A 26,483-nucleotide genomic window follows, 5' to 3' on the forward strand; every position below is an offset into this window, starting at 1 on the left:
AGTAAAAAGAAAAATTATTAGTTTGATGTTTTTCAACTCTAGCAAATGTCTTTAGTGCCTATACATGTAGGTTACCTAACTTCCAACTTGTTCTTAAAGTATACAGTTGTATTTACTAAATTAGAATATGGGTTCAGACGAGGCTTGTTTGTCAGATTAAAAGCACCCTTTTAAAATAACACCCATTAAGCAAGTATCATACATATTCTTCATTAAGCCCATGTTTCTGTATTAAAAATGTATTTTTATTGGTCTGATGTAATATTATAATCTTAAATGTCTTTTTTTAGCTGCAAGCAATAAATCCTCATGCTTAACAGAAATAAGGGCTTGAAAACATCGGTCTGTGTGGAATTAATCTATATAATGTGTTTCACTTAGAGAATCCAGTTACTGAAATGAATGGAACTTTTCAATAATACTCTAATTTACTGAATATGACTGTATTCAGTCGCATAAGTTACTGATGAAAGGTTTTAAAATCCCTGTTTTCCTCTGGCAAAACCATGCTAAGATGCAGTGTGTAGGGTAGCAAGCAGATTTTGATTTTAATTGCCTTACCACGGAACTCGTATGAGCATTAAGGCCAATCAAGACCACAATTAAACACATAACATCCAAAATTTGGTCAAATTAAGACATTTTAAGGCCTACACTTGAGATTAGTCAATTAAATATGTTAAAGACCCTGCAGAGATAGTGTTAAATACTTGTAAAAGCAAACAGAGTTGTAAAATATATTTGTTAATTAATTAATAAATAAATACAAAAAACCTCACAAGCATTGTCTCAAATTCGCATCATGATCAGCAGGTCCTATGATGATAATGAATTGGGGAAAGAAATCATTGACACTCTTTGTCCACTAGAGGGAGCCCAAACAACAGGATATAAAGACTAAAAACTGAGCAGCTTCCAGTTTAATGTGAGAGCTTCTACATTTTTCCTGTGTCACGAAAACCAACAAATGTAAAGAGAATACAGGACTAACACAGTGATAGACAGTGTAAACAGAACGAAAGACCGATTTCATTAACTGTACAAAAACACATTCTTAAAATGAAAGAAAAATATCAGTTGAGATAATATTGGTGAGCTTTATTTTTAAACTCTAAGATAAATCAGAAACAATGCACAAATTTTTTTCATGCCACCAAGAGCTTAATAGTGACCGTTTAACAATTATTTAAACAAATCCTTTAAAAAAACCTGAATCTTAACGCTGTGTTTGAGATGTTTTACTAAAGACGCAATCGTTTAATTTAGCTTTAATCGGGATGCAAAGAAAACATTATAAAAACACAAAGTCTGCATTTGTCAGTGCTAATGCTTTTTTTTTGCAAAGCGAAACTCTCGGAGAGCTCATCAATCGTAATTCCCTGCGGAGATAATGAGTGCTTTGGATGCTCACTGCTCTGGTCACTGATGTGTAGTAAATGAGATGGTAAAATTATGGAGATCATGACAAGTAACAGCTGTAACCCCAGAGATCCAGCATGCAAGCTAAAGACCCGTCACACAGGAACAAAGTTAAAACTAGTTCTGCTAATGAATAGAAACATCTCATGATAATCTCCTTTTAAACTATTTATATGCTCACTAACATCGCTATACATCAACTAGCTATCGTCTTTTTTGTTAAACAGAACTAAACTAATACAAGCTATGATAACTCAGCTATGTGAAATGTTTTTTTGTCACAATTTAGGAAATGTAAATTACTTTGAAACCTTTAACATGGACGTCTTTAAAAGGACTGCCCCACAAGTCAAAGCAGGGTTTGAACTTCAGAGGAAATATTTTTTTAAAGAGATGCAGCATCATTCTTTGAAGCTGAAACACACCATATTTGAGAAAGCCATAACTTTGTCATGAGAATAATTTTCACAAATTAACCTGAGAAAATGCATTGAAAAAAGCAAATAGTTACAAATACAGGACACAAACTAAATGATTTCAACAAACATGTTTTTGATGACTCCATGGGTATACAGAACGGATTGGGTCCATATTAGGTTAAATGGTGTATGGCAATGATGACAGGGCAGTTACACTGACTATGATAAATTTGACTCATGAATACTTTCGCACAGGAAGTTGCCTCGTCTTCAGTGCTGAATCCTGAAAACTCTTTTTTGAGTTTTGTTCCTGAGGATGTATGTTCAGCCTGTCTTATAAATGATAACTGCACTGATTTTAGGACAGAGTCCCATCCCTTATGTCACCTTTTACATTTTTTACTTTAGCTGAATAAGAGTTTTAAAGCAGTTGATATGGTTAATATCACCAATCCTTTGTTTATCAATATAGTGGTATTTCACTCCGTAAGAGTTGGCATTGTGCGTCCCCCACCTCCATGCTCTGCTCCGGGGGGGGATGTCTCTACTGCCTGATGTCTACTGGTCTGAGCTGTCTCTCACCCTCAGCCAGGAAGATCTGCAAGGCTCGGTATAACAGGTGGATCCCAAGCTCCCGTTTCCGTTTCATCTCCCAGTTGGAGACCACGCCATAGAAATCTCCTCGCTTCTGATTTGTCAGCATTTTCAGCCCTAGAAAAAGGACAGTTTGGTCTAAAAATGTTGCACTCAAATCATTTCAGACAAACTAAACAAGGCTGTCAAACCACTTCCATAAGACATAACGGTGTCTATATGAGAAACGACAACTTACATTGCTGGTGTTTTTCCTTAAATCATGTCTTCTATCAAGTATAGGGAAAAATATTTTGAGCTAATATTTCTTTATTTCACTGTAAAATTCCAATATTAGTGAGCTCCAATACTAACCCTTCCTCACCTGTTTCTCCTCTCATTTCTAAATTTCTACATTGTCAAATTTTCAGTCCATCTAATATTTCTCTCTAATTCCCTCAAACCTAAGATAAAACCTGAGCGAGACAGACGAAGAAAAGCGGTGGGTAGAAGTCGAGGCAAACAACTTTTAGCAAAATATAATTTTTTTTCCCTTCTTTTTTTTGGATCTGTCAATTTAACATAGGTGTTGATGTAGAGAGCTACATTAATACTGCGACAGTGATGTGAAATATTTGTTTCCAATGAAACAAAAGTGGATAAAATTCATGTTTCTATGTTTTCTATTGAAAGGTTTCCTTTTACTTAAAAAAACATTATATGGACACATTGCACCTGCCCAGGTAGGCCACTGCTAAAGTCCAGCCCAGTAAACCACTAACAACTCAAAAGCTCTCCAAAAAATCTACAGCTAGATTATTTTTAATCAGGTATGACTCCATCTTCACTGAGTTGTTCAGATTTGCAAATGGAGGCATGGGATGTCACAATAAACACTTTCTTACACTGACATCATATGCCTCCCGTATAATAATCAGCAACGAGCTCCAGCTCCTTCTTACTCACCGATGGCCTCCACCAAGCAGGCCTCTCTTGTGTAAGCTTCCACCGGAATGACGTTCTGAAAACAGTGCAGAGAGATGACTCCCTGCCCGGCGGTCCACACTTGCAGGATCTGCTGCACCTTTGGACAGAGTTTCTGTCAAAGGCAAGAAAAGCAGCCTTGTTACATATTAATATCAACTTAGTTTAACTTCCTTTTAATTTTACAGGATAGTCCTGTCTGGGCAGCCTTACCTTGGCGGTCTTCTCCCCTCGGTAGTACTCTAAGGCTTCATAAAGGTGACTGTAGGGGCGGGAGCGTTTTCCTTTGCCCACGTAAAATATGGCGTGGATAAAAGTCTGAAAACACTCCTGAGGAGTCATGGTGTGACTGTGACTGCGGAACGGGAGGTTTTTTGTGACTCTAATTGGGGAAAAAGAAAAAGTGTGTAACTACTTTTTTAAATTGTTGAAGCAATTCATCAGCATTAAAGGTTTCTTTGTTTATTAAATCCCAAACCAATTATTAAAACCACTTTGGACGGTCAGTTTTAATTAAACTAATGCCTGATGAAGAATTACTTGATCTCAAAGTTAAAAACAAATATTTCATATTTAAGTTTAGATCTTTCCTTGGGGACATTGATCTATTCAAATAGGGCCTTATTGAAAAAGGGGCAAGAATTTTGTGCAGCGAAATCAATAAGCTTCAGAGGCATTTAGTTACAAATCAACATAATTTTATCAGCATTAAATAATACATTGTTACAATTACTGCTTTTAGTGTAACGTATAAGCAGGGGCAGGTTACTGGTATTAAGGTACAATAAGATTGTAAAAGCTTACTATTTCAAAACATGTTCTGTCATACCTGTCCAATAGTTTAAAGTCCTCTTAATGGGATGTTAGAGAAAGTGATGGAATGAGCAGTTTTCTCCGGCTGTATGGAAAAAAGAGCATTTCCCCTCCCCTCCCCGCAATGCTTCAAAAGTATTCACCTCCTGTGGATGTTTCACTCGTTTACTGCTTTCAAAAATTAAATCACGCTCATTATTGTTTGCCTTTATAAACAAGAAAGTGCAAGAAAAACTCTTTAAGGTCAAAGTGAAAACAGATTTGTACAATAGAAAATGAATTCATTATAACGATACAAGTTAAATTATTGCAATAATATTCAGTTGGCATCAACTAGCCAAACCTCTGTTAGGAGTTAGGTCAATTACTTTAAAAGGGGTTGAATATATATGGAGACACCTATTTATCACCATGAATGTTTTATTACCCGATGTTAGTTTGTAAAATTCGCTTTTCACTTTGATATTAAAGAAGCTGACATTGATCATGATTTAATTTCTAAAAGCTAAAAGGGAAGCAGCATCCAAGGGGGATGAATACTTTGTTTAGACATTGTATTTACTGTATGTGCACAGCTAGTTAGATGGCTGAAAGAAGGCCTTCACACCAAAATTATTGTCATTTCAAGGTTTTCTAATACGGTGCATCTCTATTATTAATATCGGTCCAGATTTACTTATTGGACCGATACCGATATGTTTAAAATTGACTAACATCGGCCGATACTGATGTTAATGCCGATATGTCAGGCATCCCCCTAAATATAACCGTAATACTCAATAAGTTATAATACTTTAGCAGCAGAAGGGATAATTGATGCGTTTTTTTTAATTAAAAAGCAATTAAATCATTTATACATTTTGTTTTATTTATTTTTTTGTAAATACCGTAAAACCGTTTTATTTTCACTCAAGTTTATCATATTGTGACCATTTATTTTTTATTTATTTTCTTTAATATTGATTTTCTGGTATAAATAAGCAACTCAAAATCATAAAAACAATCATAGCAAAAGAGCTTTAGGAGTTTACTTTATGTAAAACAACTAAAATACTTAGCAAAAACTGGGTAAAAAGAGAGTTAAGTAAATTAACATGAAATAATGCTAAAATAAAAAAAAGTGGAAAGACGGTGCAGCAGAAATAAAAAAAAAGTAAAAACAAAATCTGACAGAAAGATACCGAACCTGGGGTCAAGCAGCAGGTAGTTGAAGCTGGACTTGATTATGCCCTCCCTCCACTTCCTGTTTTGATCTGGTTGGTCAAACTGCTGGCTCAATGCCTGCTCATCAGCGTGGGAGTTGGGGAGTTGGAATTTAGTTAGGACCCGACACAGTTCTGGACTATACCCTAAATCTAGTAAAGTTAAAGGAGAAAACATCTGTGAATGCCATAAGAGGGTACAACATTACTCACCTAAATTTCACAAATAGTTCTTCATTAAGAGCAACTTAATATCAATAAATAAACATTACCTTTGTGGGGGTGGTCTGACTGCTTCTTGTGATGCTGGGTGTTGCAATTTTCCTCCTGCAACAGGCGGCAGAGCCTTTTTAGGTAAGTGGGCCTGGTGCGGCTGCTGATAGGACCTGGGCTCACTCCTAGCTCCACCAGCCTCAGTCTCAGCTCTTTGTCAGTCATTCCTCTGGTTTCTGGCAACAGATTGCTCTCAGATTTATCATGTTCCTCTTCCTGAGGCAGCATGTCAGGTTGCTGGTTCTCTTTCCCTTTGTTGGTCTTTATTTCAGTTTGCAAGGAGCACCAGTCGTACAGAACTGTCTCATCACTGAAGCTGGTGCTGGAGGTGAGCGAGGTGTCTGATGTCGGTGGTATGTGTGTCTCAATGAGCTTGTGGCCCTGTTCTGTATCAGTGTAGAGATACTCCACCGGTTCATCCGGGTCCTGAATGACTGGACGCCCACCGGGGGTGAAAGACAGGTCTGCCAGGCGAAGAGGTCGACGGCTGCTTGACAGTCGGCTCATGCTGTACCTCGGGGTGCATCCTGTACCTGGAGTACAGGAAGGGTCCGAGTCCTCCGTGGATCTCCTTGGAGAAAAACAGCTGGAGGTGGATGAAGAGGACGCAGAGTTGGAGCCTGAGCTGTAGTCTTCAGTAACCCAAACATTGTGGTTTTTAAAATCATCTACCAGTTGTCCAGCTGTTGGATCCTCTACTTTTGCCTCGTCTGAACTAGTCAAATCATCCGTTAGAAATTGCCCATCTTTAGAAAGATCCCTGTTCGGTCCTCGCACAGCAAGAATAATCTCAGCAAGATTTCTTTCATAAGCATCGACTGAGTCATCCTGGATCTTGTCCAACATGACCGTGTCATTCAAAGACTGTGATCCCTCAGCAGAGTCAGTTACGCTCTTGTGTAGAATAAGAGTATCAGCTTGGCTGTTGCTGATGCTTGGACCTCTAAGAGTGCTGGACTGCATGTCCTGGCTCTCCTCGGGTACTAAATCTCCTTCGGTACATCTCTCCGAAGAGTCTGACGTATGACTAGGTGTGTTAGGGGAGTTAAAGCAGTGTCCACTGCCCTGAGACCTTGGCGTCTGCCGGAACGTCCGAACTGGCGTTGGCAATGTATCCTCAAACAAAGATGATGTGATTAACAGGCTCTCAGGGGTTCTGCTTGCTCTCATCGAGCAGCGGCTCAATCTAGAACGCGTCCTGCTGGTCACAAAGGGGCTGTGTTTAAATTTAAGTTCAGTATTTTCTTCTGATGTCTTAGCATCTTCCCTGACCACATCTAGTCTTCTTGCAGTGCTTAAAAAAGAACCGCTACAAGCTTCCAATACATCCTTCTCTGAGTGTTGTTCTTCAGACAAGATCAGTTTATCAAGCAAACCAGATAAAGGCTGTATAGTTTCAGGTTTTGATTGTGTCTTGGGTTCTGCTTGAATATTTTTATCTTCCTTTAGAAGTTCATTTTCAGAGTCTGTAAAAGCCTGTTTGGTCTTTTTGTCAAATTCAGCCCCAAGAGAGAATGCAGGATGTCTTGTGGGTACGGGAGCATCCAGACAGCTGATGTAATGGTCACTCTCACAGCTACTGTAATGACTGTTACTAGTCCCACTGCTGCTGCTGCTGCTGCCCACGTGGGGCTGCTCTTGTCGTTTAGAGGAATCCACAGGAGGTTCTTTGTTGTTCTGCCCCTCTGTTTCATCATCGCTCAGTTTGAGAGCACAGTGACTAACAACTGTTTTCTCCAAGTCCTCCTCTGTGCTCTCACTGCTTTCTCTAGAGTAGACAAACACATGGTCCGGTGATGTGACGTCGATCCCCTGCTGTGGTAAAACAGTGGCCAAGCGTCCCGAATCTAGAAAGTCTGAGTATTCAGACATGTCAAAGGGTAAAGTGTCCATGCACTGGTTGATTTTACCGCCAATGCTCTGTTTGGATAATTCTGGGCTAAAAACAGGGAAAAATTCATCTATATTTCTGAAGCTAACACTCTTTCGACTTGCTCGTCTGGAGAAAAACTCTGGAGGAGCATTGCTCCTGGAAGGAGATTTTGTACCATTTGTTGAAACCACGTTTTCATCATCTTTTGTCATTAGGGCATCTTCAAAACATGAGGCATCTTCTTTTGGAGCTGCCGTTGTAGCTGCAGGTCCTGCTGCAGAAATGCGAGTGCTTGACAGGACAGAAGGCCGATTAAATGATACTCCCCTGCAACTTTGTCTTCCGTTAATGTTAGACAAGTTTGAAAAGGATGAAAGCCTTGTGCTGCTCAGCGGGGCTTCACCAAAATCACTGATCATGGACGAGCGGGAACTGAAGCTGTAGTCTGATTCAGGATAGCTGGACGTGTCGGCCTGGTATGAGTACACAGCTAGGATGAGAAAACAGATGTTTCTTTTACACCAGTGGTAGCTCCTTAAATATAGCCAAGCTGTGCACATTTGCACTTTATACATTTTGCAGCTTTCATGTAACACCAACCAACTTAGTAAATCTCAGCCATACTGCTATTTAATTTTTAGCAGAAGGAGGCTTTCTCCTGGCAACCCTTTCCAACAAGCAATGCTGCTTTTGTCATTCTGTAATTGTTCTGTGAAAACCCTTAACATTTGATCAAACTAACTAAAGCATGGACAGAGTTGCAGCTCTTGAGTTTACTTACTTTTTGTCTACCTTAGGTGATCTGCTGGTACATCCTCTTCAGAAGAACAATTGCAACTGACTTCATCACAATACACTGAATGAATTATTTATCTCACTCTATTACTACTCTATAATGAAATTATTACTCCTCCTTGATTTACAGGCAACAATAAACGGCAAAACACTTTTTCTTTTGTGAATTTGTTTAAAGTTGCAAAGGATCGGTAAACACTGCAATTACTTTAAAACAAAACACGCTACTACCTTTGTTCTTATTTTCATTATAATTGCTATACCTTTGTTCATCAAGTTTGGCTTTTATTTTTTATTTTTAAATCAAATAAATAATGACTTATAGAGATGTGCATGTGCTGATCTTCATCCGTTATATTAACCTATTTTTAGATGACGATTACCACAATGAACAAGATCTGTTTTTCTTTGTACATAAATGTAATCCAGAGCTCAGTTTCTATACCTGGTTCCAAACTGCATTCTATCAGTTATTTAGTTTATACAATGAGTCACAGCAAGTCGTCCTCTGTTGGTTTGATACAGAGCTGTTTGAGAAGCTGTTAGACAAAGAATTTCATTCTCACTATCAGCTGTGAGTTTATTGTGTTCAGTAGTATTTAACAAAGCCTCTCATTGATTTGACCATTTTAACCAATTTTATAAATTACATTTTCAAACTTGTCTTTTGCTGCTAGCTATAAAGCTAACTGTGATAGCCCAGCAATACTACAAGTACCCAGGGCCCTAAAACAAACAACCTTTGGACTAATTAACAAACCACGGGTTGTTCAATTTAACCATTTTGTGAGATTTGTTTTGTTAATATGGAAAATAGTTGCTGTTTCAACATATTTGTTGTTGTTTTGGTTTTTTTTGGAAAAATGACAGAAGTTATAGCTAAAAGAAAAAAAAAACATTTGCTTTGGTCATTTAAATTTGAAGTGTTGAACTATAGGTCAGATTGTTTTGGGATGATATCTTTCTGCTGCTAAATCCATGATGGCGTGCTACCCTTGACACAAGAACCTTCTTATGAAGTGTTACCCATGCCTGCTGAGTTAATGGGAACTGGGGACTCTCAGATCTCCTCGGAGATTTATAAGAAATTGTATTTGTTTGTTCGTTGTTGTTAACAATGACCTAAATGCATTTATTCTGCCTTACAACATGTGTTTGTGGTCAGTAGCATCCCAGTATGTTATTGGGCTACTTCAGAACCTTTTTGTGTAATATTTTCATCATCCTATTTGATTACAAAAATCAGTCAAGTGGTTACATAATGCATTATAAATGTGGGAGAATGTACTTTTTTTACATGGAGGCAACTATCTCAAAACAATGTTTGGAGCAGTTTACAGATAGACAACTGTACAAAAAACATATCTTACAGTATTTAAACTGAGGAAAGTCTTGTTCTTCTGAGTTAGCTGAGCTGGACTGGTATTCTTGAAGAAGACTGGCACATCTTCTGTTGTCTTCTTGCTCTGCTAGGTGTGCTGGTGTGTTCCCTTCCTGCACCAACAAAGAGGTAACAATGGCAAAATTAGATAAAACAATCATTACAGCTCAGCAAAAAGGGATTCTCTAAAGCAGTGATTCCCAACAAGACTAGCGCAGGGGTGTCAAGGCTGTTCATCTGGACGATGCTCTGCTATAGAGAGAGAAACAAGCAAGCTTAGGTGTCTCATTAAAACTCAGTTAAATGTTGAAAACAAAGCAAAACTAATATAGTAAGCCCTCATATTATTTTTGTTAAGTGTTCTGTTCCTGATTTTTAAAGTTTAAATGTCTGTTTATTGGGGACTTATTTGAAAGAGCTCCAGTTTTTGTCATAGCAAAAGCAGGTTTATTATTTATGTTGATTTTGCATTTATTTAGATTATTCACTTTCACGGCAACAGGGTCATCTCTATGTTTAATTTGAGCTGAAAAGAATAAAATGCCTAAGGACAAAATGTTCAAGTTAAGGAGATTAAATAAAATGATTTTTCATTTAATAATCAGTTGTTGTACATTCTATTTTTGCCAACACGTTTGACTGAGGGGGTACCCATGGCATAACAAAATGGCTCAGGGGTTACACAAGTCAAAAAAGTTTTGGAACCTCTGCTCTAAAGCCTTAAGGACCCTGGCATGAACATTCATCATATGTGAGCTGGTTGTAAGCATACACCTCTCAGAGAAGGAGTGAGCAAATGTAAAATTCTGACCACATTCTGAAGTAGTCGTGGATCCCTAAGGACACTTTTAGGCATCTCCAAATGAATTTGCAAGAGTCACAGTGAAGCACCATTTCCCTGATGTAACTCCATAGAAGAATTTAAACCTAGTAGATACAGGGACATCCAAAAAAATGTGAATATTGTGAAAAGGCTCATTTCAGAAAGTGAAACTGATTTATTAAATAGATTCATTACACAGAGTGGAATATGTCAAGCTGTTTTTTTCTTGTAAATTTGATGATTACGACTTACCGCTAATGTAAACCCAAAATTCAGTGACTCAGAAAGTTAGAATATTACAGAAGATAAATAAACGTTTTGAAGGAACATGGTTAAGAGAAAAAAATGGATTAAAACCAATAAGTAGGGGACAGTTCGCCCTTATAAAAATTATATAATTTAAAGTGTCATTCCCTGTTTGGCAAAACAGTAGACAAGATAACACATAGTAAAAGTGTAAATATCCTTTATGGAAGTACCTTTGATTCAGTTGTGCAATTATTTTGTTATACTTGCTTATCTTTATCATGTGCCACTGCGTGCTTCCATTTGCCTGCCAGTTTGATGCGGATACGTATAAATGTTACCACTGTGGGAGAAATAATCATTCTATACTAAAACAAATTGTTTCAAAACAAATATGGATCTAGTGCAAACAAAACATGTTATTTACAATGTAAACAACGCAAATGTAATCTATGCAAAAGTATTCAGTAGCAGCCCTCTACAATCTGTCTTTCAGATCATTTTGCACAAACCTTTCTTTAATGATCAACTGCAGCAGCAGGGTAGGCTGCTACCGATTCCTACTTTTTCTGCTGTAATTGTCAGGTTCAGTCTGGTTCCACCATAGATTAAAATGCCTTTATAAGTAAACGAGGAGTAACGAAGGGGGGAGCACACCGGTTTGTTCCGTTGCTTCGCTGTTTAGTAGCCGCCTGAGCTGTCAGCTAATGAACATTTTCCTGCATTGATTTGTACCGCAGTAGAACGGAGCGTTGCGTCCAGCTTTGTGGAAAATATCTGCTGGCTTTTATCACAAAAAGTTATTTGTGACCAACAAAAGAAAGCTTCTTTTAGAATGCTTCACAGGTTCTATCCAACTAGCCACTAACTTTAGAGACATAAAGGGGATATTCCTGTAAATTGTACTTTTTTACAAAGTCGACTGTGTGTTAAACGATCTTAACTGACTGTACAACTGGATTATTTTGTGATGAACAAATCTGATTGTGATATAACTCTATATGTAACAGGATTTAATAGAACTGGATACTGATGGTGCAATTCTCAGTTTCTCTGAACGTGCTTTGAGATGACATTTTTTCTAAATAGATACTATATAAATAACCTGTAATGAATGAAACAGCTGTGGAACTTAATATAAAAATTAGAGGAAATAGTACGCTCACTTGCTGGTATCACAGCTGGCTGTAAGTGCAGAGGCTGCATTTTTATTGTCATACAAACTAGGTAAAACAAGTTTCAATCACAAGTGGTCACTCAACATCCACTTCAAATATTAAACAATGCAATTCCAGGCATATACTTGGCCCATATCTCTGTATTAGACAGCTCAATCACAGCTGATTTAACCATTAGGACTTACATTATCTTTTATATTTGGGTCCCCGCCATTCATTAAGAGCAGCTTGAGATTCTGATAACATCCCCAAAGAGCAGCAACATGAAGAGGAGTCAGGCCTTCAGAAGAGCTAAGAGAAATACAGATAATTTTACAAATCATTAAAAAGATCAGCTAAATTCAACCGTTATCTGTAAACTGATAAAACAAAATGCTTTAATTTCACAATATAAAACTATACCTGATATTGGGGTCAGCTCCATTCTGCAGCAACATTTTCAAGCAGCGTATGTTTTTCTCTGTTTCCTTACCGACTGCCAAGTGTATTGCAGCCACACCTTTACTACCCACTAGGTTAGGGCTTGCACCCTTGGAAAGGTAGAGCTGCACAGATCTGCAAACAATGTGCTGCATATTTAACAAAAGCATGGTCATAAACATATCTATGCAAGAGATGTGCACAGTCCTGTAAAGTGGAGCAGATACTTAAAGTAGTACTTAAGTTGCTGATAAATTAGTGCAGAAGCTTTAGATCACTTCAGTCATTCTAAAATCAGCCATTACCATTGTATTCTCTGTTTGGCACAAAACAGAGCATGCTACTATTTAGCTGCACAACCATGACACTTATTACTTTTTGTGTCTAATCTTACATCTCTGAGGTGACCACATAAGTGCACATAAGCGATTATTACACTACAGCTGGACCAAACATATACAAGAGGGAAGGTCTCTTTATTAAAAGATGAAGATAGAGCGTCCGTTGTCTGACGCATCTCTTTCATACAAAGAAAAGTCTGGATGTTTGTTGCCTACCTGGTATCTCCATCGTTTACCGCGGCGCACAACTGACTTGCCAGCCTCCTCTTGTTGCGATCCATGACCACCGATGTTTACATAAAACTATACGAAGCTATTTGCGACGTCTGTCTGCTTAGTTCATGATAGAATCAAACAGAAAGCGGATAACTTTCAGCCGAAATTAGCTAACAGAGCTAATTCTGCTAAAGCAACTTCACGTTGCAGGTACATGTTCCGCTACATGTTTTATGCTGTTAGCAGACAGACTCCTTTTATCGCTTGTCCTTTAACCAAAAGGTGTTAAATAAAATTGAAATTAAAGCTTACCCACAGATCCGATTAAGCTGCGTTTACTGTTTTGATGGTTAAACTTCCCTCCAAACGAGAAGGCGGAAGACCCGCCCACACGCTCCTCTGATTGGACAACTTGCCATCGATTAGGTGGCTCTTGGAAATAGAGTGGTCTCCCAGTGTTTAAAGCTAGGCAAATGTCTGTGATATATTGGGCTATACTATATCGCAGAATGTCACTTATTCAATATTGCACCGTTAAAACAGTATTTCAAACACTGAGGAAGGTGAAAGTCTTTTTGATAATGGTTTATCATCAAGTTGTTGACTAAAACCTTAAAGAAACTCTCTTGGTGTATGTTATTTACTAACAAATGTACAATGACAATAAAAAAGATAACTGGATAACAATGTATAGATTTCAAATGGAGGATTTCAGCAAAAAATATAAAGTTTTTAAAAAGCACTCTTCAGAAAAAGGCTTTTTCTACTCTGTGTCTGTATTCATGACATCACAAGAGGCGCAAAAGTCAAGCTGATTAGCTATCATTGTTAAACGTTACAGTAATGCCAGTGACTTTTGATTTCAACAGATTCTGAACCATTCAAACTTTATCATGTATAAACTCATGTGGCCCAACCCATTATTGATGCTGCCTTCAATAGCAAAGCCGACGCAAACAGTAACAATAAAGAGAATTTGCAAAACTTTAACTGGTTTCAGTGTGGTTGGTTTCTGTGCATAATGATCACCTGTAAAATGAGCAAATGCTCAAATAGTGAATTGCCCCCCAAAAGTCTGCCTTTCTGATTGCAAAGCGATGGGATTTTTTCTTAGTCCTTCCCTTAAAGGACTTAAAGAAAGCTTAACATCAGCTTCCAGCTTGAGCATAATTTCCATAACTGTGTCCAACACAAGTTTTGTTAAACATATTAAAGTCGAGAATACCATGACACATACGAAGACAGCGGTTAACAATAAATAAATAAAATAACAGCAATTTAAAACCTACACACTCTAATGTTTTATTATAACAGTTTTTATTTTATTTTATTTTATTTCCAGCTTATATTTATTCATGGCAGTAGGACATGTTAAACAAGCTGATAATCTATTAGGGAAATCAAAGTTAGTTATTTTAAATAGTACATTAGAAAAATTACAATCCTATTTCAGTGTTATAGTGTAAAGCTCTTATTTTCAGCATTAAAAGAAAACGTTTTTCATCTCAATGCTGAACAAAATTAATTACTCTCAATGGCTGCGAAGGTTAAAGTTGAGCATTAGCAAAGCATTTAAAGTATGTACAGGACTATGTCAACAATAATTTATGTTTAAGCCAAAATAAAAGTTTAAAATCCTGTTGGGATTTTAATCTCAGGCAGAGCAGAGGGTAAGCAGAAGGCCCATCAGAAGGAGAAGCAGGCTGGGGTGAATTCCTCCACTGTTGCCTGGGAGATTGCAGTTTTCATAGGGTTCTATGCAGGCAGCATAAGCCATGACATGTGGAATATAATTCTGTTCCTGAACACTGTGAAAAAGATGAGACATTGGTCCTTTGGCGAAGATGGCCACGTCTTCTATACCATGGGTCTCTGACTCAAGAGGGACAGGAGACTGCTGCTGGTAGTCATTCATCGCTGTGGGAGAAATAGCAGAGGAGGACATGTTTTGGTTTTCTCATTGCTTTCTTGCACAGAATTTGAAAACCTACTGTTAGCTTGTGAGTGGGAATTTTTGAAGTCTCAGACAACTCCCTTGGAAATAAAATATTATCTATCAGTGACAAACATGTCACAGCTATCTACACAACGTTTTTTTTTTAATGTTTTATTAGGCCATTGCAATAAAACAGTATCTTACTTTCATGTTGAGTATATGCAGAAAGAATCATGTCACACCATTGGGTGGAGCTGCCTCCTTTTCATTTTTTTACAAAGATCATCAGCATGTACTTACATGAAATTGACTCATTCATATCAGGCCGAGTTCCATTAACAATCTGATATCCTGGCCCATTGCCATACACAGCAGTGGTAAAATGCTTCTTGTCCTTGGCCAATGAACGAGACACTCCTTTGGATAACAGAACAAATAGGTGTTTTTGTTTAAACTTACACATTTAGACAACATGAAATTACTTTAACTTCTGTATATGTTCTGCGAGTCATTTTCTCATAGTCCTTCTTACCAACAACGGAGTTTCCTCTGGCAGAATATCCTCCAAAGGCAAAGACATGGGAGTGGTCAGCAGTGACTACAGTCAGTGTGTCCAGTTCACTGGTGAGTTCAGCTGCTCGCCCAATTGCACGGTCAAACTCTACAGCTTCATGGAGAGCCTTTTTGGCCTGGGTGCCATGGTGAGCATGATCAATTCTCCCCCTTAAGGTTCAAGAGAAGAACACTGACCCATAAGCGCCACAAGCCCATCTGTTAAAGGAATAGTTTGAAATATTTTGTAGTAGGTTTCTGTTAAAATGTTAGACACAATCAGGGTTCTACATGCTGCACATAACTTTCTTAGCATCTTTATTTAGTTTGAATCCAGATTAGTTAGTCCTAGAGTCTGAAACTAACTGCTAGTCTGAAAGGGCCCACGACAAAAGTAGACATCTACCATCTCTACCTTGATCTAAAAAATATCACAGTGATTTATGAACATGTACTTTTAAAAACCTTTAGACTATTGACACATTTGCATTATGCTGGGATTTGCTAAAAGGCCAATGACTATTCACACAGGAATTGAAGGCAGTTGGTTTTTCGCTGCCAATAATCTTTCTGTGTGAGACACATACAGAGAACAGCACAAGTAAAGCATATACAGTCATACTAACTGCATGATATAATATATATTTACACTGTTTTACTGTTGTATCAGACCAATACTGTGACTTGAGACCCTTTACACATTCCCTTCTTAGTAAGGGACCTGCATGTTTGAAACACATGGTATTGGTGGCGCACCAACTCCAACATTAGCTCCCTGTCAAAATTATCATTGGCTACTTTGTAAATACCCATCTAATGCAAACATGGTGGCTGTTTAAAGGCTCATAAAATTGAACTTGTATAAACAGCATTGAGCTTCTTGAGATGCTATGAAAATGGACACTAAGTGTTGCCGGAAAAAGGTATTTACTGCAGGTATAAAATTACCTCCTGATTTTGTTTTAACAGAACTTCCCACGAACAATTCTTAACTATCCCTTTCAGTAAACGATGGCTCACTTAATAAAACTGAATAATGTTTCATGCTGAATCATTTGTGTTTGAAAGTTTAATTGCAGAGTATTTGATATTGTGTTTATTCAAAAACATGAGATAAACACAAGATGAACAAGACAAAACATAGAAAATATGGAACATTAAAATATAAATCTATGCAACAAAAGAAATGCCAGTTTTACAAACTTCAAAAGCAACACAAACAGAAAAGGGCTTTAAATTCTGGGTGTGTATAATTATACTTATCTTCCACAAACAGAAAAAATCCTTTGGGATTCTTACGGAGAATCTTGATTGCCTTCTCTGTCATCTCCGTAAGCGAAGGGTCCATGGACGAATCCCGCTCCAGCTCATAGCGACAGTCTTTTGTTTCAAACAAACCTGAATGCAGAGAGAATTTGAAATGTTTTTATTTTTAAGCTAAGATAGACTGGATTTCTTTCTAAATATGTAATTTTTTAAGTTAAAGGAGTTCTTCCTATATTGCTCCATGTAACCTGATGAACACCAAACTCCAAACTCTATTTTTCTGAACCTCATAGATCATCTCACCATTATGCACCTCTTTAAAGGTTTTGTGTATTTCCTACCTAAGAGTACAATTTTGACACTAGTTAAATAGTTAGTGCACTGGTTTTATAAAAACAAACTGACAAAAAAATGTCAAGGACATGGGAAGTCGCAGACGACTCGCTTCAGGTCCGCAGCACATTACAGCCTAGTGGGAATTCTGCAGCTCAATGGCTTTATGATATAAAGATAGAAATAAGGGGATCTACAGCCAGGTTACTGCCAGGATTTCTTCTGGAGACAGACTGGAAGGGATAAGGAAGCGGTTAGTGTTGTAGTCTGAACAGATGAGGGGGGGAATGAGCCACAACATTGAGCTCGCTGAGCAGCTGAAAAGAGCAGCCAACCACCTGGGCGACCTTAATTGGTATGTTGTGTCATTTGTAGTAAAATTTGTTTTTGGGATTAGACCAGCTGTTTAGCAGATACATTATTTCAGTTAATATTTTTCATAAATTCATGTTAATGTGAACTTCAAACTTGAATCACCCTTGTTAAGCCGTGGTGTTCAATGCAAGCTCCTGAACTCTGACCTTTCTGGTTAAACATCAAACAGAAATGGATTGGGAATTGTTATTGTTCTGTGTCAGTTACTATAATAAGAATAAATGGAGTGATTGTAAATACATTTACTGAACAACATACTGTAGCAGTTAGCCAGTCACTTTAGAGAAAGCACTTCATTTTCCCTGCTTATGCATCTTTGTGTCAACTCACCATTATGTTTATTCTGAGGAAAACAGGACAAATTGTTTACATCTGCAAGTACGTTCGCAGCCTGTTTACCTGTGTAACATCGATTTGTGGCGCATCTCTGAGCTAAAACCTGAATTGGCACTGGTAATGGAGGGGTGCTGCTTCAAAATCAGGAGATGTGACAGATCAAGTCATGTATAGTTTTGTCCTCCTGCAACATAATTTTCTATTTATGGCAAGGATGAGCATTTTCACCAACCAGCTGAAAATGTGATTAAAACAAAAAGTGTTTTTGACATATTTAATTTTATCCAAATCTAAAACTTTAGATAAATGGTCATTTTATTTGTTTCTGTTATTTTTTATTTTTGTTCTCGTGAAAGAAAAACTGCTGGAAGAAGACCTTTTAAGCAAGTCATGCAGTTATTTTATCCTATTTTGTTTTAGAATATTGAATACCAGTTTACCTAGAAGGAAGTTTGTTTTCCGAGGATTGACAGCATCAAACTCACTTTTATTCCAAACATACTTAGCACCCTGCAAGTCACAGTAAAAAAACGTGTAAAATTAAAAAGGATATAAGCTCATGTTTAAAATCCAGAAATACATACAGTATTATAGAATACTTCAAACCAAGCATTATGGACATAAACATGAAATTTACTGTTTTGTTCTGAGCCCATTCAAGAATAAGATTCTTTCCGTCCTTCCGGGATCCGGTCTCAGTCGGATACTCAGGATCTGATACTTCTCTGGGTAACATATACTGACGACCTCCACCGAGAATGACCTGCATTGAAAAAGATGATAAAAGTTTGCATGTTTATTAAATTGTTAAGTCCTATGCAAGTATACTGTCCCTTTGCTCTGATACTGTAATGTATGTCAGTCATTTTCTACCACTTATTCCATAGTGGGTCACAGGGTAGCTGGTGCCTATCTCCAGCAGTCTATGGGCAAGAGGCAGGGTACACCCTGGACAGGTCGCCAGTCCATCACAGGGCAACACACAAACAACCATGCACACACTCATTCATACACCTAAGGGCAATTTAGAGTGACTAATTAACCTAACAGGCATGTCTTTGGACTGTGGGAGGAAGCCAGAGTACCCAGTGAGAACCCACACATGCACGGGGAGAACATGCAAACTCCATGCAGAAAGACCCCAGGCTGGGAATTGAACCCAGGACCTTCTTGCTGCAAGGCAACAGTGCTACCAACTGCACCACCGTGTAATGTATGTGAAAGGTTATTTTCTAAAGCAACAAGAGCTCTGATAAAAATTAAAAGGAGAGATTATATTTCTTCCATTTTAGCTTTTCTCTTTTGTCTCATTTGTAAATCTAGTCTACAGTCATAATCATTAAATTATACTATGCCTTCTGACGAGGTTCCTTTTTCAGATTAAAAAAACCTTTTGAAAATAACCTTTAAGCAGGTATTAAACATACTTTTCATTAAACTTGAATTTCTGTATTAAAAAGGTTTTTTTATATGTCTGATGTAATATTCTAATCTCAAGTGTTGTGTTTTCATTTGCTGTAAGTGGAAATTCATCATAATTAACAGAAATAAAGACTTGAAAACATCAGCCTTTATGTAGTACATTCATGTGTTTCATTTAGTGAATTAAGCTACTAAAAAAATTTACTTTTCAATAATATTCTAAGCCCTTAATAACCAAGCTCGTCATATTTTAGAGATGTGATTGATGTATAAGTTCCCAACAGAGCACTCTCCTCTCAGACTGTAGTTTGTGCTCAGAGCTAATCTGTTTAGCTGTGTTTCTCTCTTTGATAAAGCCATCAAAAAGGGTAGTACTGCCATTACCTCTTTAACATTTGTTTAACATAGATAGCACTCTGCTAAATGGTTTCTTTTTGTTAAAAGGGAGTCTTTCCTTTCCACTGTAGCCACATGCATTTAAAGTATGAGGGACTGCTGTGAAGTAAATCACTCTGCAATACACTCCCCACTGTCGCCAGATCCTCGTTAAAGAGGAAAAATTTCCTGCAAGATAAATTACTTGATGCAATCGGCTTGATTTCCTTCCTTTTTAACAGTTGGCATATTAAACTTAACTGCACTGTTTTAAAACTAGGGTTGAGAAATGGAATGTACTGAATGTAAGAGATTTTGAATCTGTCTATATGATTAGACTGACCAGATTTTTCTCTAAATAATTCAGATCAGTTTGTTTTGTGAAGGGCCTTAAGAAAACATTTGTTTTCAATTGGTGTTATACGTATAAATAAAATGAATGGAACTGATCTGAGTTATATATTATGACCAGAATGATAATGGAGGGAGAAGATCAACGAATGTAGTGTATTTTTAAAAAAAGTCAGTAATATTTCAGAAAGCTTTGCTGAAGTTTGATCCACCAAGCCACATTGCATTTATTCACTCAATGGACATTGTTACAAGAAAGTGATGCATAAATTAAGACTCACATCTATCTCTGTGTTGTGAACTAGTTGGTAAGCAATGTCGCGGCAGCCATTTTGGACAGCTTCAGTGGGGAGTTCATTGTCAGAATACCACTCTCTGTCAGCAGAGTGAGCGTAGCTTGCAGAGGGGGAAGCATGCTGAACTCTCGTTGTTGTGACAATTCCAACGGATTTTCCTAAAACAAATATTGTGGTTGTCAGGCTGATATAACAACAATATTCTTAACATTTTGTCTAAATTTCTATGAAATGAATCTACAGTGAAAATGATTTCCCCAAAAGCCTTCTGTGCTGTCTTATACTATTATATATACTAAAAGAAGAAAGAAGAAAAGAGCAGGTATGTTGGTGATAATGGTGCCTACCTGCCTTCTTCGCACGGTGCAGAATAGATGTGACTTCATTGCCAGCAACAGCACTACATTTACCCAATGGAGTGGCAGCAGTGACTCCAATGGTCCCATAGTTGGCTTTCACTCCACATAAGTATGCGGTCGCTGTGCCAGCACTGTCTGGCATCTGTTGGTCTACATTGTAGGTCTGCGAGCATCAAATATAGCAAAAAAACTGTTCAAAGTTCAAAAGCAACACAAACATTCAAAGTATTGCAACAAAGATTGTAACATGAACTTAGAATCACAATTAAATAAAGCTGGAATTTCTAACAAAAGCATTGCAATCCTGAAAGACTAGCTTTGCTTTTTCCAAAGAAAAACTCTTAAAAATAGAAATTGTCTGTCGAAATTCAAATTAAGTGTTTTGCACTGGCTCAGAAGGCCACATAATTTTGGTCAGACCATGTTGTTAGAGAACTCTTTCTCAAATTTGAAGTGTGTAATATCCAAATTGGGGGAAATATTTGTGTTTGCCGTGGCTTAGTAATTACCAAAAAACCTTGTGTATTGGGCAGGGAAACAGGTTAACTTCAGGTTGCAATTTCGACAACCTTGGTCCCTTCTGTCATGACAGTTGATTACTTAACAAACAGATGAATCCGTCACACTGAAGGTCAAATACACTACCAACTGAGAAAGGAAAATATGAATAATAATGACATTTATCTATGGGTGCAATTCTAACTCGATTTTGCAAAATCTGAACAGATTGACTGTTATTTGCTAAGCTCATGGTTGAGACCAAATCCATCTCAACACCTCTAAGCATTATGTAGGATAATGCTACAGAACACACCATGTATAATAAAAAAAAAGGATGTAGCTACAATTAAACTGTCCCCTCAAAACTATTGTTAAAATATTAACATAGTAAGTGTATGAGTATATAACAGTTTAATAAGCTAGATTTGTTTGTTGGTTCCAAATTTTAAAAGATAAGAACAATGTGGTGAACACATTTCTTTTGATATCTATCTTATATGCTTCTGTTTGCTCAATATGCTATTTTGTCAAAAATAATGGTTATTATTAGTTGTATTGCAATGTACAGACTTTCATAAGTTCTCACACATGACAAAAAACAGCTTCTTTTAAATCAGACCTGTTCACACAATGTGAACTGATGTGAGTGGAGCTGCCTGTTTTGAGATTTTAAGAGTATGGATGTGATAACTTGTTGTATAGACATTGTGTTTATCTGCCTGACATTGTGTATTATATTTTGTTAAATGGAGTCATGTTAATGTGTTAGTGTTTTTTTTTGTTGCATTTCATACTGAATAGCATCTGTTTGTTTTTATGTATTTATTTATATTTTGTTTTGTTTGTATAGCTGGGCTCAGGGACTACAGGTGGAAATTAGCACTTACAGCTATAACCTGATACAGTGCATCTCTCCTCTAGTGGTTAATGTATACAGTATATTGTCTCTGTTTAAAATAAATAAATTATTATTTTTATTACTGAGAGTTAGCTTTCACCATAAAATAATGTGTTTCCTATTATTTCAGACATGAGCAATCAAAATGTGCAGTCAAAGAGAGCTGACCTTAGACAGTGCCAGGTGAGGAAACGTATCCATAACCAAACTTCCTTCCTCTCCCGAATTTCCTTCCAGCTGGCCTTTGAGGATACGGGCAGCCGTCACTGTTGGTATACCCATTCCTGAAAGCAGAATCAGAGAGATTGTACTCTGTGAACCTCATAAGACTCTGCTGATGTGGAAATTTACATGACTGTAAAAGACAGAGAAGTAATTTACAATCACAGAAAACAGGACACGTGTGGAGTAATACACTATTATTCACCCTTCTTTCAGAGCTAAAAACTTTATTGTATCAATTAAAACTAATACATTTTTTGTTTAACAGTCACTGTCAAAAACTATATTATCCTTTTTAAGATGTTTAGCTCCTAGAGCTGATTGACAATGGTAAACGTATTTGTAATTCTTTTTCTCTGTATTTAAAAAATGCAATAAACTTTGCATTTACTGAAATCATACTATAACCTTCTTATGTTCCCGCTTTAATCAGTGTTGCCATCTGGTCATTACAACAAGAACTGTGATTTGTTGTCATAAACATGCCAAATCACAGGGTAATGAAGTGTTATTGATCAATCTCAAACACAGATAAAGCCCTGAACTTGAGTCACTGAATCAGCATTTCTTCCAGATGAAGTGGATTCTGTTATAATCAGAACTCCATAATACTGCTGTAAATTTGCAATATGTGCTGAGTAATAATGATGGTCTTGATATGACGGTTGAAATCTAGTTTTATTTCACCAGAAAAGGACAGTCAATTTGTTTTTAGATGTCTTAAGTAATGTTTAACACAAATGTGTCACCTATTAGAGGAACCCTACATGGTGTCACATCATCTGAATATGGTGGACTTCTCAAAAACACTTTATGGCATCACTTTGTTTTCATTGTCATCAGTTAAAGGCACATGAAAAAATGGTTCAACTATAAAGTTCAGCTAACATTGTTGAGCCTGAATAAACAAAGATACAAGTAAAGTAAAAAGAAGTAAAATAATGGTAAAAAGAACCAAACTAAATGATCCAGAAAAGTTCTATACTGATAGAAAAGACTCACCATCACCCAGAAAGAGGATGAGGTTTTTGGCTTGGTGCACGTTAGGCTGAACATTTAGAGCAGCATGAAGAGCTTCTCTCGCTTTGTTGTTCCAGTAATCAGCATGAAGTTCTTCTTCTACAATTAGGACAAACACATAAAGCTGGTGAGTTGACATTTAATATGTGAGTTCATTTATCAAGTCTTTCTTTATAAAATGGATAACGATGGAAGTTCAAGCACACTGACAGAGATCATATGAGGGAATTATGAAAATGAACAAATTTAGAAGTCAAATAAATTACCTTGCTCAGTTCTTACATTTAAATGATTTACATTCTTTGCACACAAAATTCCAAATGGAAATAACACTGACATTATATTCTGCGCTAAAAATGGTGTGCAGTACAGATGTAACAATATTAAATGCCTTGTTGTTCTTTTTCTTAATTACAAGCTAATGAGTTCATAATTGTGCTAAATGTCTACAGTTGTCTTTGAAATACATGTTTCTTCTTAAAGTAGTGTTTTTTTGTCCACATTGATATTTGTTAACAGAATTATTTGATAGATTCTTACCTATAACACACAAAGCCCAATGAGCTGAGATGAATATTAATAATCCTGTAAGAATTAGATTCTGTGTCTTTGCCATTGTGCTGGCTGCAGGTAAATTGACAAAACTGTGCTTGTGTGACTTCGCTCAAGTCCCTTTATAGCTGCAGAATGAGCAAAGGGCACATGAACATGCTGTGTGATATAAGAATGACATTATGCATTACAACCACACACACACACACACACACACACACACACACACACACACACACACACACACACAGCAGTTGTTGCATTTTTATGTGCTTTTGTACAGAATAGTGTCGCCATCCTGCTTTCAGTTTATCGAGATGATTTTTTTATTATTTTGAGTTTTTTTCTCTCTGAATCTTTACAGAGTTGCAGGTTTCATTTAAAATGTGCTTAATACTTGGAAATCAATAACATTAATAATTTTAGCTCAAATGGAGGACACAAAAAAAATTGGATTGTCAGGATCTGGGTTGTGTTTGTGTTTTTGTGCTTGCTACATGTGTTCAGTGTTCTCAGACGATGCTGAAGTTCTCAGGTGTGCTGGGTGACAGGTGCAACTTATTCTACTGATTACTTTGAGGAGTACTTAAGCAGGAGGCTGCCAGCACTTCGATGCCAGAGTGTTTTGCCCACAGTGGTAACAAGCTCAAGCCAAACACTAAAGCTATGCTTTGTTCTTCAACCTCGTTGTAATTTTGTTTATGCACCTTCACAGGCTAAGTAAACCTGAACCCTGGGTTTATGTCACTGAATACTGACTACGTGTCCGGAAGTCTTTCTGGATGATCAAAGCTATCTACGTTCAGAGGATTTCATTTCCTATCTACTGTCTTCGTTTGGATTCGCATCTAGCTGGCAGTTTCCTGCTACCTTCGCCTCCTGGACCAAGCTGTAAGCGTACCCTAGCCACCCTCCAATGTAAGCATCTGCACACCGAACTCATTCCTGTTTGCTCCGAGCTCACACTGAACAGCACCTAAAGAAACTTCTACAAACCTGGATCCTGAATGCTCCTTCCCCTGGTGACCTGACCACGCCTATTTAGTAAGCTATTCTCTTGTTTGCATTAATTCCTTGTTCTTAGTTCGACATTATTCATTCATTATTATTCATTATTTTTCACCAGTGCTCTTCCCTTCTTCCCATACAGTTGGAGAATCATCCGTTACGTTCCTGATTATCTTTGTCACAATAAACATCCTTTACTTATTCTGTTCTCCGGAGTGTTCTCTGTATGTGGGTCAGATGTATAGCAAAATAACAAGGATAGTATTAATCCTATATGGGGTCCAATCAGTCGCAATTGCTCCAAGACTGAAAGGGAAGCTCAGTTTCCCTTATAATGTTAAATAAGTGATCAAATATTTACTGTTGTGTGATGTCATAGACTAAACATGCGCTCAACTTTTGTTCAGAATCAGCTTCATATCACTGGTAACAACGCAGCTTTCCTCTCATTCATTCCCGCAGCTTCACAGTGCTTCAAACAGTGACTTCAATAGCAAAGCAAAAATGCTGGGCTTTGTCCCGCCCATCGGACGCTCAGTGTCTCTGGGGGTCTATGGGGCAGTGGGCGGGCCTCGGCTGGCCCGGATGCTCAACTTCTGCATGATGATCTGTCTGAGGCTGAATCCCTTTTTGATTGACAGCGAAATCAGCGAATCAGCGATCTTGAAATTGAGCTTCCTCTCCTTGAAAGACCAGCATCTGCCACTGGATCCAATAAATGTATTACATGTTATTAATCTCTGTATATGTGTGTGTGTGTGTATGTGTGTATATATATATATATATGTATATGTTCCTGGTAATCTCAGGTTCATTCAGCAAAAAAACCCTGGTGAATTTTAACCCACTATTAGTCTTTGATGTTTATAGTAAAACATCATAGTATGACCACATAACGACATCTAGAGAATTATTATGCTGTGGCAGCACAGTGTAACAATAGATTATGGTGACCTTTCATGCATGAACATTGCCCTGAGCCGGCCCTTATTTTTGCTCCCTAACAATCACAACCAAACACACACACCAACACCTCTCAACAAACCCAATTCTGCAATCAAAAACACTTTATCAAACTTTTCAGAAAGATTTAAAGTTATGAAATGCTGTTCTGATATTTAGAGAGACAGAGTCAGATACAGCATGTAGTCAGTGTACAGTGAGTCAGTGCAGAAAGAACCTTTAATCAGACAGATACCAACTACCACTCACCCCTAGTAAATGGCAGCATTTTTTTACAGTATTTATATTGTTCAAACCACAGATTATAGTGCTTTGCCATTGACTGGAGATGCACATAAGCGACAGAAAACCTGTTTGATGTGCAAATCACAGATCAGTTTTTTGCCTCATGGCTTCCCCTTGTGATGTGCTGTCTGGGGCAGAAAGCCATATTGCCCAGATTAGAGAACACCACTGTGGTTAGATGACTAGAACTTTGGGGTTCCCCAAACCTGGAAGGTTCTGGGTTTAAATCTTGTCCGGTCTGTGTATGTCTGTGTGGCGTTTGCATGTTTAACTATGGTTAAGTTTTCAAATTTCCATCTATAGTCCAAAAGATAGAGTTTCTAGAGTGTTTGCATGAATGTTTGTTTCATATAAGTCTGTATTTTGTTACAGTTTAATTCACTGGCTACATGTCTGTTATAATGGTCCTCTCTCCCATTGACTATTGGAAATAGGCAACACAACCCTGCAAGGAATAGGCAGATATTTAAAATGAAT

General features: G+C 37.4%; 2 protein-coding genes across 4 annotated transcripts; both read right to left on the reverse strand.

Moving 5' to 3' along the window:
• Positions 1-891: 891 nt before the first annotated feature.
• On the reverse strand, positions 892-13,371 carry ankle1 (ankyrin repeat and LEM domain containing 1). 3 transcript variants are annotated; one of them, XM_047375978.1, is made up of 9 exons: positions 13,269-13,371; positions 12,382-12,534; positions 12,165-12,270; positions 9,722-9,845; positions 5,683-8,046; positions 5,395-5,563; positions 3,609-3,777; positions 3,378-3,510; positions 892-2,549 (listed from the first exon to the last, which is right to left on the reverse strand). In XM_047375978.1, the coding sequence occupies exons 2-9, from the start codon at positions 12,414-12,416 to the stop codon at positions 2,383-2,385; spliced, it is 3,267 nt and encodes a 1,088-aa protein (XP_047231934.1). In that variant the 5' UTR covers positions 12,417-12,534; positions 13,269-13,371; the 3' UTR covers positions 892-2,382. The 3 variants fall into 3 exon arrangements, with proteins under 3 accessions (XP_047231934.1, XP_047231931.1, XP_047231933.1); XM_047375975.1 differs by having other exon boundaries at positions 12,957-13,354; XM_047375977.1 differs by having other exon boundaries at positions 12,382-12,548; positions 12,957-13,353.
• An 880-nt stretch (positions 13,372-14,251) lies between these two features.
• alpi.2 (alkaline phosphatase, intestinal, tandem duplicate 2) lies at positions 14,252-23,856 on the reverse strand. Its single transcript, XM_047374034.1, has 11 exons — positions 23,739-23,856; positions 23,181-23,297; positions 22,125-22,240; positions 20,546-20,720; positions 20,184-20,356; positions 18,392-18,517; positions 18,195-18,264; positions 16,708-16,842; positions 15,425-15,616; positions 15,193-15,309; positions 14,252-14,873 (listed from the first exon to the last, which is right to left on the reverse strand). Exons 1-11 carry the CDS (start codon positions 23,812-23,814, stop codon positions 14,611-14,613), a joined length of 1,560 nt encoding a protein of 519 aa, XP_047229990.1. The 5' UTR covers positions 23,815-23,856; the 3' UTR covers positions 14,252-14,610.
• Between the last annotated feature and the right edge of the window lie 2,627 nt (positions 23,857-26,483).

Source organism: Girardinichthys multiradiatus, chromosome 9 (assembly GCF_021462225.1).
Source record: "Girardinichthys multiradiatus isolate DD_20200921_A chromosome 9, DD_fGirMul_XY1, whole genome shotgun sequence".
Lineage (NCBI taxonomy): Eukaryota > Metazoa > Chordata > Actinopteri > Cyprinodontiformes > Goodeidae > Girardinichthys > Girardinichthys multiradiatus.